At 37.8% G+C, this 17,015-nt stretch overlaps 1 protein-coding gene across 1 annotated transcript in view; it reads left to right on the plus strand.

Annotated features, from left to right (window-relative positions):
* PHEX (phosphate regulating endopeptidase homolog X-linked) overlaps window positions 1-11,047 on the plus strand; it is a 188,492-nt gene extending 177,445 nt beyond the window's left edge. Inside the window, exons 19-22 of the mRNA XM_023751320.1 lie at window positions 429-494; window positions 1,496-1,600; window positions 7,369-7,445; window positions 9,686-11,047. Coding sequence (XP_023607088.1) covers window positions 429-494; window positions 1,496-1,600; window positions 7,369-7,445; window positions 9,686-9,788 — 351 coding nt within the window. The 3' untranslated portion in view covers window positions 9,789-11,047. The remainder of the gene's footprint in view (window positions 1-428; window positions 495-1,495; window positions 1,601-7,368; window positions 7,446-9,685) is intronic.
* The last annotated feature ends 5,968 nt before the right edge of the window (window positions 11,048-17,015 follow it).

Genomic DNA, 17,015 nt, shown 5'->3' on the forward strand with positions numbered 1-17,015 from the left:
GTGATGGTTGGTCTGAAACTCTTGTTACTATGTGATGATAAATTTTTGGAAACATGAACTCACTGAAAAGAACACTCACATTATGTGAGTTAATCAGAGAAAGTAATCTGTATATTGACATTTTTATTTTTCCCATTTAAATTAGAGTCAGTGATAATATTTTTTAACATTTTATTGGAGCTGGTTAAATGGGTGAGAATAAGGAGGTTGGTGGAAAAAATGTGTTGCATAATAAAATAGAAATTATTATATTCAGGAGCACCTTGCTGGGGTTAGTTTTCTATCTCAAAATATATTATGACTACTTCTGACTTATTGAATGTAATTTTCTCTTTAAAATGTGGCACTTTTTATTGCTATCATATTTATGACTCTTGCTGAATGATAGTTGACTGTGAAACACTCTTTTTTCTTTTTCTTCTCATTAGGTAAAAGGGAAGAGGACCCTGGGAGAAAATATTGCCGATAATGGAGGTCTGCGGGAAGCTTTTAGGGTATGTACTGCAACATTTGCTGTGATTTTTAAAATTAAGCTCTAAAACACTGTATGGGTACATCTCAATTTACAGCATAGTCATGTTCTTGAGGACTTAGATTTCTGTAAATTCTGTGAATTTCTGTAAGTAGAATTATATTGCCCTATTGACTCTATTATACTCTATTATATGAATAGAGCTACATTTCTTTTTTTTTCTTTTTAGGGTGTAAAGTTACTTCCTAAACAAAAATCTTTGTTATTAAGAATCATGTATTTAAAAGATAGTTTTCAGAAGATACATAATAATATCAAAGCATGCTACAGAAATCTCCTCGGGGCTAGGTTCATATGAGTTTTCCTTCCTTATAATTTTATCTTAAAATATCAAACTTATATATTATGACCAGAGGCTAGTGGTTCTCATATAGTGGGCCAGGTAAGAGTCCATAATAATGCTTTCATCATCCACTGGTTTGTGGTGAAACAAGAAACATAGGGTGATATGGAAAGATTTTCATAAAGCTAAATCCATTCAATGTAAAGACCAGGGTGTTATTCCAAGATTAAATCTTTCCTCTATTCTAGTTAAAATATACTTTATTTCTACAAGATGATGGTTATTGAAGATGATTGTTTTCCCTCTTACTTGGAAAAATTTTAAAATTGGCAGTATGTTGACCCCAAAATTTATTTCCATAGGCTTTGTCATTGTGCTTGATTTGTTTGTTCCCTGGTAGGAAGAGAAAGTACATTTTTTTTTTGCAGAAAGGGTAGTTATTGAACACTTTGACCCTACTGCTTTGGTATTTATTGAATGTAAGGTCTTTTTGCAGGTGAACCTGCCTCACTGTTAAGCCATACAACATTGATTTGCATTTCCAGGTTTGTTTTCTTAAAGGAAACCTTGACAAAATATATTATGAACATGGTAGAGGATACATTTAATATCTCTGCACTGGATGGGAAAAGAGAAAAGCCATCATTGCAGAAGATCATTCATTTTGCTTCTCTCACCAGGCTTATAGGAAATGGATAAATGACAAGAGGCAGGGAGTTGAGGAGCCTCTGCTACCAGGTATCACATTCACCAATAACCAGCTCTTCTTCCTGAGTTATGCTCATGTGAGTAGAACAAGGAAGGGGCATCAAAGATGAAATGTGGGTCTTTGGCTTGCTTGCTTCCTTGATCAAAAGTTTGGAACAAAAGTTTAATGGCATAAAGTTGATTTTAGCTGAAATTTTATCTTGCTTGTTTTTAGGATAAATTTCATTTAAAAATATTTTTATTGATTTCAGAGGGGAAGGGAGAAGGAGAGAGAGATAGAAACATCAATGATGAGAGAGCATCATTGATCGGCTGCCTCCTACATGCCTCACAGTAGGGATCGAGCCCGCAACCTGGGCATGTGTCCTGACTGGGAATTGAATTGTGACCTCCTGGTTCATAGGTCCACACTCAACCACTGAGCCATGCCAGCCGGGAAAATTTCATTTTTTAAGTGCTCTATGAGACATAAAGTTTTAGCCGATTATACTTTAATTGGAAGCATTTTTTACATTCAGTATTATTTGGTGTTAGTTTCAGGTGTACAGCATAGTAGTTAGATAATCATATACTTTACAAAACCTTCCCCATGATATTTCCAGTACCCACCTGGACCACATATAGTTATTACAATATTATTCACTATCCTAGAGGCCCAGTGCATGAAATAGATGCACTGGTAGGGTCCCTAGTGGCTGCTGGCTCCTGGCCGGGTACTCCCTCCCTTCCCCCAGCTGGCCCCGCCCCCTGGTTGAACTCCCAGATGAACTCCCTGTTGAGGGGACAATTTGCATACTGCACTTTTTTAAAAATTTATTTTCCCTTTATTGATTAAGATATTACAAATGTGACCTTATCCCCCTAGTGTCCTCTCATCCCCCCAATTCTGCCCTCACCTTCACCCTCTGTTGTCCACATCCATCGCTTATGCTTATATGCATGCATACAAGTCCTTTGGTTGATCTCTCCCCCTCACCCCGACCCTCCCCTACCTTCCCTCTGACTTTTGAGCATCTGATCGATGCTTCTCTGTCTCTACATCTGTTTTTGTTCATTGGTTTATGTTGTTCATTATAATCCACAAATGAGTGAGAGCATGTGATATTTATCTTTCTCTGACTGACTTATTTCACTTAGAATAATGCTCTCCAGCTCCATCCATGCTTTGCAAATGGTAGGAGTTCCTTCCTTTTTACAGCAGCATAGTATTCCATTGTGTAGATGTACCACAGTTTTCTAATCCACTCATCTGCTGATGGGCACTTAGGCTGTTTCCAAATCTTAGCTATTGTAAATTGTGCTGCTATGAGCATGGGGATGCATATATCCTTTCTGATTGGTGTTTCTGGTTTCTTGGGATATATTCCTAGAAGTGAAATCACTGGGTCAAATGGAAATTCCATTTTTAGTTTTTTGAGGAAACTCCATACTGTTCTCCACTGTGGCTGCACCAGTTTGCATTCCCACTAGCAGTGAACGAGGATTCTTTTTTCTCCGCATCCTCGCCAGCATTTGTCATTTGTAGATTTGTTGATGATAGCCATTCTGACAGGTGTGAGATGGTACCATACTACACTTTTATTATATAGGATTCCCTATGCTGTACTTTACATCCCTGGAACTATTTTTGGACTAGCAATTTGTACTTTCTTAATCCCTTCACCTTTTTCACCCAGTCCCCCAACTATGAGACATAATTAATTGATTGAATCAAAGTTTATTGGCTTTTTTTAAAATCAAGGGTTACTATCACTTGGTATTTGTGTAATATAGCCTGGCTTCTCAATGTTACTATTTGATACTATTAATAACCATTTCTAGTGACTCATTCATTGGTGTTCTGAACTGTCAAATGAATATATGATGACTATTAGAGCTGAAAACAACAACAATAAAGGCAAGAAGAGTCATGTAACTCTTTTGTGAGTTTAATGGGCTCTCTGAGCAGAAATAGAAAGACGTGCACTAAATAAGGCACAATTCTGAGTTCCAGTCTTTGGCTAATAAAGCAAGTGCCAATTCTTTGCTATTAACTATTCCAGTGGTTTATGTCACAAATGTGTAGGCCTCATGTTCAAAAACTCAGAGGTGCATTGTGGAAGGTTCTGACACATGGCCACAAGTGGGCAGATGTGTATCTGTATGCTCAGCATTAGACAAGAGTTTTCATCAGTATAACCTTTGGTTCCTAAGTCTTAGTATTCTCTCTCAGTAAGTTTGTGCATTCCCATGTATTCTTCGGTTAACTCTGGTTAAGTGACTCTCACCTGTCTGGGGTCTTTTATTTCTAAAAGCTGGACATGACAGCTCTCAATAAATTATCATTTACTGACCCAAATCAGCAAAAGTGTAATCATGAACAAAATGACTTTTCTTTTTAGTTTTCCCATTTCTTTTAATACCCCCCCACCCCCAGTCTTTGCATCTTCCTGCTTAGAAAATCTGGATTCTTAGGTCTTATTTGATTTATCTATCCTCCTTTTTATGACATATGGCCCAAAAGCTAGATGTTTCATTCTTTTAACTGCTCTTCAGATTCAGCCTCTCTTTCTCCCCATTACCCTATTTTGTCATCTGTAGGCTAGGCCTTGATCTTTTCTACTCTGGATTATTCCACCAGCTTTATGGCACGTTTTCTAGACTTTGGCATCTTTCCAACACTGTCTGTCTTACGTACCACTGAAATACCACTTTTATTTCACTACTGACCAGCTAAAGAACTGCAGTGGCTCCCAAGTCCTAACGAATTGAGGCCAAACACTTTCATCTAGCTTTCTAAGAAGTTGTCCTCAGTCTTATCCAACACTACCCACCAGCTCTTAATTCCCACAGCTCCATCAGACTCATCTTTTGCTGGGAAGGTGGCCTCACTTCCACCCAATGATGCCATGCCCATTACTGTCTCTTTGGCTTTGATTTTGATTTTCCTTCTATAATGTGACCCTCTGTCTACTCCTCCCCCTCAGATTATTGAATTTCATATTTATCCTTCAGGATCCATGTCAAGTTCCACCTCCTCCACATCATCCACATTTCCACAAGGACTCCAGTTCTCATTTTTGTAAACCTCCGATTCTGTTATACTTATCTTCATTACCATGTAGTTGAATATTTAACTGTTCTCAAAATGTTGAAGACTTCTAGTTTAACTTCATAGTTAAACTTCTGGATCCTTACATTTCTTATGTATCTCCATAGCACCCAGCAAAGATGCTGGGTATATTGAAGACACTTCATAAATATAAGACTAACACAGTTTAATGAAAGAGACTTTGTTATAGGTCAATACTGGGTCATATATCTAAAATAAGCGCGCGCGCACACACACACACACACACACACACACACACACACACACAGTCACTTACTAGAGTCCAGAACTTTCTAGAGCTGGGATTAGCAAACTAGGACCCAAATATGGCCTGCTGTCTATTTTTGTAAATGCCATTTTATTGGAAAACAGCCATGCACTTTCTTTTACGTATTGTCCATGCCTGGTTTTCTGCTACAACAGCAGAGTTGAGTAGTTGAAAGAGATCTTATGGTCAGCAAAACCTAAAATATTTACTATCTCTCCCTTTACAGAAAAAGTTTGCTGACCCCTACTCTAAAGTGCAGGGTCCATCAGTTCTTACTCAGGTTCTTACTTACTAACTTAAGGTCCATCTTAGTTACATTCTAGTTCACAACAGCTCCTTGTAGATGAATGAAGTTAACTGATAGCAACATTACAGTCATACTTTTGAAATGTCTCCAAATAAAATTCCAAACCATATCTGATTTTTTTAAACTGAAGAGATTTAGGAAACCTGAAAAACCATTTTATATCACTAATGAGAAATTTATCTTGAAGCTTTTCCTACTGACAAAGTGAGGAGATTTTAAATATTTTGCACATTGAAATATGTCTGCTTATAGGGAGCAAAGTTATTTTCCCTCCTGAGAAGGTACTTGAAAAACAATAACAACCATAATGTGTTTTTAACATTATCCTAAATGATACAGGAAGCAAAGACAATACTATACAATAATCCTATATAATAAAAGGCTAATATGTAAATCTACCAAACGGTGGAATGACCGGTCGCTATGACATGCACTGACCACCAGGGGGCAGACGCTCAACGTAGGAGCTGCCCCTGGTGGTCAGTGTGCTCCCACAGGGGGAGTGCTGCTCAGCCAGAAGCCGGGCTCATGGCTGGCAAGAGCAGTGGCTGTGGCAGGAGCCTCCTTGGCAGTGCTAAGGCCCCTCTGGGGATGTCCACCTGCCGAGGGGGCCTAACCGGCGGCAGGCAGACATCCCCTGAGGGGTCCTAGACTGCAAGAGGGAGCAGGCTGGGCTGAGTAAACCGTTCCCCCCCCCCCGCAGTGCACGGATGTCGTGCACCAGGCCTCTAGTGTAAGAATATAAGAAAAATGGAGTGCCAGAAACAACTTCACAATAGCTAGCTTCTGAGGAAATTAAGGAATCATATTAGAAAAAACATCTTCAAAGTTAAATTTAGAACCACAGAGACTCATGGTTTATCTTTATGAAAAGCAATAACATCTTATAGCCTTTCCTGCTTTCTATATCCTGTAGTTCCTGTGACCTGACAATTTCCCCCTTCAGTTCTTCTTATCTTTCTACTTCATTCTATTCCCATTTCTACTCATTTAGTGGATATTCATTGGGAACCTTCCTGGGGCCCATACAGAAATAATCTTCTAACTAGTTTCTAATTTCCTTCTATATGCACCTGACAGATACATTTTTCTAAAATACGATTTTATCATTTCCTGCTCATAATGGTGTTTAAGTATAGTTTAAACACTTTAGGGTATTGGTCAGAATTTCAGAAATCTGGCACCATCGCCCCTGGTCTCCCATTGCTGCCCATTAGGCACCACAGTTCAGCCACGCTGAGTGTCTTGCTCTTTTATTTTTCTCAAATATATCTTTGCTTCCCGTTTCTCCTCCACTTTAAATTGCCCCCCAACGCAGAGTCATGTGTCCTAGTTCTTTTCATACTTCAAGACTATTTTATGTTTCAAGACATGCTTCAAGTCAGGATTAAGTAGGTTATGGTGCAGGGACAAACTAAACAAGGGAAGTTTATTTCTTGTTCATGCTCTATGTCCAGCATTGGTCACTAATGGGTCTCTGCTCATAGTTATTACTCAAGGACCTGGGCTTTAGAGTCTTTATCTTGATGTGTGCTTCCATGGTCACCACAGGAGTAGGAAAGAAATATGAGAAAATGTGCACTGGTTCTTAATGTAGCATCTTAAATTGTTCTGAAGGCTCTTAAAACTTCTGCCAGTTTTTAAAGCTTCTCTAGGAAGTGACATATGTCACTTCTCATATTTCATTGGTCAGAGCAAGTGATATAGCTATACCTAACTTCAAAAAAATGGAGAAGTGTTCTCCTATCCAAGGGCTGGACTAAGGTAGGGCAAGCAAAAAACTGACTTCTTATGACTATACTCAATATTTGGTGGTTGATTCATTTTATTGACTCAAATGAATATGGTTACATTTGATAAGGGCTATTCCAAGCATGATATTAATTGAATGAATACATTGATTGATTCCTGGGCATATATACTGTTCTCTTGATTTATAGCATTTGTCTGGAAACCTTCTTAATTTACTCAAATTGTGGAATTATTTACAATGATAAAACCTTCTACTCCAGGGGTTAGAATAATAGATGTTACTACAGATTAAGGTTTTATCTGATTTACTAAAACTTTCATCCACTGAGTCTAAAATTACTCTTCAGTATAATTTGGAGCAGTTAAAGCAGTAGAAAATGTGCAATTGGAATGGAAACGTAATTACCAGTATGCTTTTCTCTTCTAGGTCAGGTGCAATTCCTACAGACCGGAAGCTGCCCGAGAACAAGTCCAAATTGGTGCTCACAGCCCTCCTGAATTTAGGTAAAAGGGCAAATGGGTAACACTAGTTTTTAATGTGCATCTCCCTCCTCCCCCGCTATGCAGCCATCTCAGTGCTTTACAAATAGGTGATTTGAACCTGAGCCTGTATTGTGAATAGTGATATCTCCATTTTACAGGCAAAAATACTGGCCAAATAGAAACTAAACATGGACCCAAGAAGTCTCTTCTTAGACAAGGATGTGATCTTAACGGACTGTGCCTTAAAACACTGAGAGCTCTGGTTTATTTTGTGCTATAGAATATCTATTTAATGCATCTGGTTCTTTATGTAGCTAACCAACAAACATAAATGAGTGGCCACTTTCTGAATAGCTCTGAACACAAAGGAGGATATATGGTCATATTAAGCTATTATAATTCATATCTAGAGTCAAAAGCTCTACATTTTGGGTTTTAGTTTGAATGTTATTTTGAAACACTTGCTTACATATGAAGGGTAAAGGATTATGAATAAAAATCTTATTTAATTGTCAAAATGTATAAAATATTAAGTAAAAATAAAATTAAAGTTAATATTACTTAGCCTGTGCTGGATGTCTAGCATGGTTTGAGGGAACTATAGTAGGGGACAAGAATTATAATGGGAAATATAGGAAACCTTAACAATATTTATTCATTCTTTGCTTAGAACATATATTTTTATATTTAATGTTTAAATGAGTCCATTAGCATATTGCAAGAAAGTCATCTAAACTTTCTCCTATATTTTAAAATGTTATTCCTAAAACCTCGCCTTAAACATGCTTCAGAAATTGACTATAAATTACCCAATAGCATAAAATCTAATCACTGTGTTAGAAATTCTCCCCCACTAGCCTAAACTGTCAAGAATGCTGACAGTCTCTAATGGACTAAAATGCGCGCCCTCTGACAAATGGGGTAGATTAATTACTCAACAGATAAGTTCTTAGAAACGAATTTTCTTTTACTAACTGGTTGCCTGTAATGTCGGATTTTAGCTGATAATTTTGCAGAGCATACTTACTAATTATCAACTAAATTCTATCTTTAACACTTACCCAGGATGAATCACACCATGAAATATACGTCCCTACCTACACATCTCAACTAAAACACAGGAGATTATGGGGATGTTTTTTGGATATTGGCCATTATATTCATTCAGATGCTCATAGGTAAAGAAATCATTAGGGAAGAAATAGTCAGTGACTGAGAATGCTGAATCTCCAAGTCAGTTGAGTAAGAAATAAATGGAGAGGGAGTTTTTTGCTGGCTTATTAGTGTTGTTTGCAATAACTATATATTTTGAATGCAGCAGAAATCACACAATGGAAGTACTACTTCCACAAGGCAATTACAACCAGAGTGCGAAGTAGGAATCTGCAGCCTTTACTGCAGTCAGGGGAACTTGCAAGAACCCCAGCTTTTGAAGTTAATGCCAGTAAAGCATTACTCACCAATAACTACTAGACACCATTCATTGGTGTGTTGTTACATGAACCAGATTCTAGATACATGTGAGCCTTCAGACATAATAGGAATTTAGAGAAAGTGTTTGTGTAGAATGAATGGGTTATTTAAAGATAGTTATAGCAGCAACATGGTTGAATCTTACAGACATAAATATTGAGTAAAAGAAGTCAGTGACAAAAGAGTGCCTACTGTGTGGTTCCATTCATATGAAGCTCAAAAACAGGTAAAACTAATCTATGGCTATAGAAGTCAGACTAGTCACTCTCCTTGGAGGTACTACTGGTAGGGCACACTAGGGAGCCATCTAGGTGCTAGAAATATCTCATGTCTTGATCTGAGTGATAGTAACATGGGTATGTTATACACATGAAAAAACAACAGCTATGAGCTTTACATTTAAGACATGCACTTTATATCAGTTATACCTTCCCCCAAAAGATAAAGAAATAGAGAAGCTAAGTATTGGTAAATTCTGTAGTTTATAGGCATTTATAAAGTTTTAGGATTATACAATCTTATATTCGAACTGTAAATCCTACAGTTTATAGGAATTTGAAAATATTTGGAAGATGGATAGGATTGTTTGCCTGGCATTGAGAAGGTGCTGGTTCTAGTCTCAGCTCTGTTAATTTTTTTGGAAGTTTATTTAAACATTTGGGATTTCAGTTATCTGTCCTATACAGAGATTAAATTACTGCAACATCCCTTCTACCAATATGCTGCTACACTTTTATCCAGAACCTGTTGATATATAAGAATTAAATGACATTAAATATCTTTTTTAGGGTCAATGGTGCAATTAGCAACTTTGAAGAATTCCAGAAAGCTTTTAACTGTCCATCCAATTCCACGATGAACAGAGGCACGGACTCCTGCCGACTCTGGTAGCTGGACTGCTGGTGTATGCCATCCCGAGAGAGTTGTACAGCACCAGTAGAGGCTGCCCTGAGCATGCACCGTCTACTGCGTTAGGCCTATATTCCCCTGAGAACCTTTATTTTTAATGCATCTTCATTATTTGGGTATTGCTTGGATCTAAACAGTATATTTTCAAAGTCGTAAGGCTTAAAAATATGGAATACAAGTGAACCAAGCATGTTTCTTTAAAAAACCAAACCAACAAAAATCTCTAGGATACTTACTTTTGTTAAAACGCTATCTGCTGAACTATTGCAATTGTCCATTTTAGTGTGTCAGCCACAGCTAAGTGGTATGTAACATTTTAATCTCCAGCTTTGCAGGGGCCTAAGTAGAATGTATCCAGAAAAAATTCTGTCTTTTAAACTTTTAACCCTAAATGAAGAAGACATGTTCCTGGATATCTGGGAGGTTTTCCTGCTCTGTGAAATGCGTTACTAGATTTTATGTATTGTCATTACCCAGCATTTATTAAATCTTAGGTAGTTACATTAGAAATATGTTATATCTTCATTTTGTAATTGTTGATGACATTCTTGACTTTAGCTTTGGAATCTATTGGGATGAAAATGGCCTCACAGTTTGTATCTGATGTAGCCGATTGCCCTGTTCAAGTCAGCATGAACAAGGCTGGGAGAAAGGCTACTTGGTAAAGGACTTGAGTTATCAAATAGGAAAAAAGGATACATTTTTAAGTCCCAGAAGAAGTCAAAACTCTTACTCATGTAACAGCAGGGACACTAGGAGATGAAATCTCCAAAATTTGATGTAGTCTGCTCAAACCTCAGTGATTATGTCTGTCTGCCAGACACTTTTCTTTAGTCCAATTGCTGTTTATCTTGTTACCCTCCTATATGTGCATTCTCCTGTTTCTAAAACTAGTAGTCACCAAATAAATGCTGTTTGAATTTCCCCTTAGGAACAGATAGCTTTCATCCCATTTTAGTACAAAGGGCCAAACACTACATTGAGAAGGGCGCAAAGTACCCTTCTGTTTGGGCTCAATTAATGTTAGCTCTTACTTAAAAAACCTTTTTGAAAAATTTCTTGATTGAAGTCATTTTCTAATCTATTGATTAAATGTAAAATTCTTTGCATAGTTCAAATAAACACAATTTTTATGCTTCAAGTCTTCTTCTAAAGAGTCTGTAAGGAAGAGCCGTACCGTTTTGAGCTTCAGAGCTTTATCCCTTCAAGTGAACTCATCTATCTTTTATCAGTGTGTGTGTGTGTGTACACGTGTGCGCGTGCACGCACACGCACAGGATAAAATTGTAATGGCCTTTAAATGGTTACTTGGCATTTACGGTTTCTTAAAATAGCCATCCCTCCGTTGACATTATTCATTGTACATGTGATTCTGGATTAAGTGGGCCAATGAGAAAATCTCTAAAGCAAAATGACAAATTCAGACCAACTATAGGAGGCCATTTTGCATCCCTGTGATTTGTCATCCTTTTAAAATATATATATGTGTGTGTGTGTGTGTGTGTGTGTGTGTGTGTGTGTGTGTGGCAGGTCCTTTTGTAACCATGGGAACTTCAAAGGGAGAAAAATACAGGGGCACCATCATGAGGAAAATAATTATATTGTGTTAGTCAGAGGAGAGTGATTTTCCCCTTGACTTCCTCCTCTCCGAATGGATAAACTTCTGAAGGGCAGCTACCTTTTCCTCCTCTTAACTATGGCTTACTATGCCATTAGTTTGTAATTTTAAAAACAAGCACTCGTAGGTTAGGGGTGATGGAAACATATGTCCCTTTTCTCTGGAGGAGTCATTCTGCTGTGTTTTAGACATAACAAGATACTCCTTGTTTTATTCCTGTTCTTGGACATTTAAAATCAGCTGAGGTTTGTTATGCTTTTAGGAAAAGCATTTTCCTTCTACATTTGTCTTTTTAAACTCCAAATAAACACATTCCTGCAAATCAGAGAAAGTGTTTGATAAAAGCATAGAATTATGACTTTGAAAATGGGAATTGTTCAGTCACTTATTGCTTTAGAAAAACTGATTGGTGATCACTTGGGAGCCCCACAGTTAAATGACGAGCCTGCCTTGTTCTCGTTAACTCTATTTGATATAACTCAGTTACACTGAAATTTTAGAAAGGATGGCCATTATTAAAATAAAATGAAACCAAAGCACTAGTACCAAATCATCACTACTAGCGAGAACAATGTCCTAATTGGATTGTATTTCCAAATACATGCTCGTGTTTAAGTTTTCAGATTACACTCTTGTTGTCCCTTCTCTTCAATACAGATTGCTAAAAGAAGCAGACAGTGGTTAAGGGGTGGAAGGTAAAATGCAAATGGAAGGGAAAGAAACAAGTAGGGAGAAGCTGGCCTAAGAATGTGATTCTGAAGAGAAGGCAGTATTTTGGCAATCTTCGCTAAGCACATCCACTGAAGGAGAGCCATAAAGTTTTACAAAAATAATTATGGTAAATTAAAAGGAAATTAGATATTGGATCTCAGACTAGGACTGCCATAGCACACTTCTCTGATTCATATACCAGATGTTCTGCCAGTGAACTATTTCTGGGCATTGGAAGGAGTTATAGTTTGTGTGTGTGTGTGTGTGTGTGTGTGTGTGAGAGAGAGAGAGAGAGAGAGAGAGAGAGAGAGAGAGAGAGAGAGAAAATCTGGATTAGTCAAGGATTTCATGTATATAAAATGGTATTGTTTGGGCTTATCACCATCGCCCAAAGTTTCTTGAGCTTTTCACCAACCATATAGCATTGGCCTCCTATTTCCATTTTTTCCTTTTATGAGATGGATTTGGACATGATTAATGCAAGCTCAGGATTCATAAATTATCCTGAAGTTTATTCAGTGCCTTTCCTCAATGGAGCTTAAAGCATAGCACATAAATTTTTATCTGATTTAGCCCTGGAGCATTGCTAAGAAGCAAGTAGGAGCTATGGCTTGCCATACAGGTTATGCTCGTGCCAGAGAAGTGGAAAGGTTTGAAGTCACCTGTCAAGTATTCCAGAGTCAGAAAAGGCAGAGCTTCTGTGTTTTGGCTGCTGAACTTGGCATTAGCCTTCATCCCTTCGATTACCCATCTCTAAATACATTTATTTTATCAATATTTCTATAATCTCAGCATTTGATAGGCTTCATCCTTGATATTTTTAGCACAATGTCTCAGTTCTATATTAAATTATAGAAGGATATATGATTATCTCATGCAATAACATTCTCATCGCCAATGGCAGTGCCCCACTGGTTTAAAGAAAGATGTTCTTGGATTATGCATTTTATATCGAAATGGTCATTGTATTTTCTTCCCCTGCTTGTGAAACAATGTGAACAATCATTTTAAGGACAATAAAAAGTTGAAAATGTCTGTTTCCTCTTATTTTAAAGAATATTAAAATATATTACATCTATTAGCATATTTAGTTCTGTTTTAGACAATAATATTTGCCCATAAAGTACACAAAGCACTGTACTAAACTAGGTTTCTTGGCTTAGGAAAGTGGGTTTTGAATGCAGTAAGTTTATCCACAGACAATGAGAGATTTGCGAGGTCATCATTGCATTTTCTTCCAGGACATAAGTCAACACATGTGGCTTATTGCTTATGCAATAATATTCCTATTGAGGAAAAAAGAGGCTTCTGAGCAAGTTATCAACCACCACAGGGAAAATCCCTTTTACTGGGCACCCTAGCCTTACCTTCTGTGTGCTTTCTTTTATACTTAGCTGTGGCTCTCTAGGGTGGCTGCCTTCAGGCTACTGGAGTCTCTTTGCCCCATGCAACTTTCAGAGAACTGTAAGTACTGGAAAGTTTCTGTCCCCTGGCGACCTCTGGACAATGACTCAGGGGTGCAGGACAACAAAAGCTTGACTGCCTTACCTGAGTCCAGACAAATCCAGAGGCATACCATTGCATTCATACTAACTTCTCTGGTGAATTTTGGTGTTTAGCTGTCAGTGCGAGTACAGAAAATGAAAATAAGATACTCCCTGTGATCTGACACTACCGTGTTTTAATAAACACACCAAAGTGAGCCAGGAAATGAGCATGATGACAAAAGCATTACCATAATTTGTGATCAGTGAAAGAAAACCTAATCTATAATTTTAATTATTTCTAAATGGGTTTGATACATGTCTCATTTGAATGTGTATTTTGTTAATTGTCTCAATTAACAAAATAATCCCTGTTGATTATTTATTTAATATTTATTGTTGAAAGTCTTACATATGTCTCCTTTTTCCCCCATTGACCTCTCCCAGTCTGCCTCCACCCCCCCAACCCTGTTGATTATTTTAAAGATCTTTCTGGCATGAATATGTTCTAAGATCTGGGAAAGTATGCAATGGTTTGTAGTAGCTGTGCAGCAACATCCATGTATAGGAGCTAGACCTCAGATGGGATGCAGACTTGGTGGGTAGTAAGTAACTGAGTATGGCCTGTTAATGCCCTTCTTAGAGAGTTTGTGAACTGACCTTTGAAATAACAATTTTTGTGTGTAGGGTAGTGGCAGAAGGAAAGATGCATAAAAATGTCAGTTGATGAGTGATCTCTGAGGCATGGAAAGGAAGAAGGGACTTTGGGGGAATGAGGGCAGGAAGTCTAGAATATCTTGCTATGGTTTATCTGATAGATTATATAGACCAGGGGTGGGGAACCTTTTTTCTACCAGGTGACATTTAGATACTTACAACACCATTTGCGGGCCATGCAGACTTAACTTAAAAATTAGCCTGCTATATTGGGTCAAGCATTCAATTAACTCACCCCTAATGCCTTGGCAGGGCCAGACCAAATGATTTCATAGGCCTTATACAGCCTGGGGCCTGGATGTTCCCATCTCCGATAGAGAACTAGAGGTATTGATTCTGCTTCGATTTATATGTATGATAAAAATTTGAAGGAAGCTAATATTTCCAATTAGGTTTTAGGTATGTATTTGCATGTTCCTCAAGTTCAGCTGCTTTCTTTATTAAGATCACACTAGCTGTTAAAGCAGATCATCTCAATGTCTTAATCCAGTTGAAGTTTAGTTCTTGTTTTCATTACATACACAGTACATATTAATGATCAGTGTGCTTCTCTCTTCTAGTTGGAGATTTAGGGACCCATTTTCCTTTCATATTGCGATTTCACCATTCTTGACATGATTCAATGCGTGCTCACCTACAAGAAGCTGGTGGAGGAGAAGAGGCCATGGGAAATACTGAGTAGAAGGTTTGGTAGAGGCCTAGAAGTTACCTACATCACTTCTGCTCATATTCCATTGGCTAGAACTTAGTCATGTGGCCAAACCTACCACAGGGGAGGTTAGGATATATAGTCTAGCTGTGTGCCCCAAAAGAAGAGGAAATGGGTTTGGCTATCGGCTAGCAATCCCAGCGGTACCCTCAAAAATGAAATATGAAGCAGTAACTTTTTGAGCTCTTAAGGATTTAGGAAATTGCTTTTGAGCACAGCACAATGAAAATGTAAAATGCAATTGGTAGCTTGCAGTTCATTCTGTAGGAGTCTTTTTAATTAACAGCTTAATTGGATAAATTAATCCCCTTTAGGATTGGAGATATGAAAATGAAAATAAGATACTCCCTGTGATCTGACAGTACCGTGTTTTAATAAACACACAAAAGTGAGCCAGGAAATGAGCACCACAAAAGCATTACCATAGTTTGTGATCAGTGAAAGAAAACCTGATCTATAATTTTTAATTATTTCTAAATGGTTTAGATACATATCTCATTTGAATGTGTATTTTGTTTGGTTAATTGTCTCAATTAGGACGATAACTGAAGATTCTGTAGCTATGCCACGGGTTTACAATATGTTCTAAATTTTTAAAATATACTCCATTGAGACAGTAAATAAAATATCCTAGGAAATAAATTTTTATGCTATGTCTTCTAGTATCTTTAGAGATTTTATGTGACATTTATTTTTACTTCATTATGAGATGAGAAATTCTACTCATCATGTCTTGTTGTATATTTTCTCTACTTGAAAGAGAAATTGCGGCTCAGAATCTAAGAAATGAAGATAAGTGTCCATGTCCAAGCCACCAAAGTACTGTTTGAAGTAATTCTGGCTTGAGACTCCACTTTACAGAGAAAGAAGAACTAAGTGAGTAATTAAAATCACCAGTTTGTAAAGTATACCTGAATCATTGATTATCATTTATGCTGCCAGTTGGGCTGCAGTGTCTGCAGATGTCCTAGGCCAGTGGTCGGCAAACTGCAGCTTGCGAGCCACAGTTTGCCAACCACTGTCCTAGGCGAAAAGAGAAGTGTTTACCATTTAGAGGTATACTCTGTCAACTTCCAAACTGACTTAGAAGTCAGCAGAATCAGTTCCCTGGTAGCAATCACACAATCCTCACACTCCAGTGACATTTGATGAAGAAAAAAACATAGCCCAGAGCACATTTTTCTAAAATAGTCCAGGTTTTTAGTTGGCATTTGTAAAAATTTTTTTCCCTAATAACGATCACGATAAAAAGGGCTCTCAGTTCTGGACACCTACCATGTCCTTGGCACTCTGCTAGTGTCTAGCATGCATTATAGCTTAATCTTCACAACAGTCTTGCAACTACTTACTGTGTCTTCACTTCACAGGTGAGGAATGCTTGCATGGCTTGCCAAGACCACATCAGTTATTGGAGGAGCTAGGAATAAAGTTGATTTTGTCTTACTTCAAAGCTCTTTTGAGCACATGGGACAATATTCACAAACCTGATATTGACCTTGAACTTATTAGGATTTCAGGTTATGTTCCATAGACAGGAATCAGTTTACAGGTATTTGTACTTGATGGTAGTTCCATATTGAGTCTTTCAGAAAGCGCCCCAGAACCTGTTCTTCACTGATGATGCTAGCCTCCATTTAGTGAGCATGTGCCATGTGCCTGCCAGACATGCACTAAATGCTATATTTAATTTAATTATTACAACAGCTCCGATATTATCCTGTTATCATTCCCATTTTATAAGTAAGGCAACCGAAGCTTGGAGGGGTCATTGGCTTGCCCATGATTATTTTGCTAGCAAACAGCAGGGCCAGGTTTGAATCTAGTTTTATCCACGCACTCCAATAGGCAAACGTATAGTTGTGGTGACCCTAAGTCCTGAATTTCTGGGCTGAAATAACCCTCCAGTTCAGTTGATTTACCTGTGTTCAGCCCTATGATTGCCTGTGCTCTCTGTGTGGTCTTGTGAAACC

Source organism: Myotis lucifugus, unplaced genomic scaffold (genome assembly GCF_000147115.1).
Source record: "Myotis lucifugus unplaced genomic scaffold, Myoluc2.0 scaffold_20, whole genome shotgun sequence".
Classification (NCBI taxonomy): Eukaryota; Metazoa; Chordata; class Mammalia; order Chiroptera; family Vespertilionidae; genus Myotis; species Myotis lucifugus.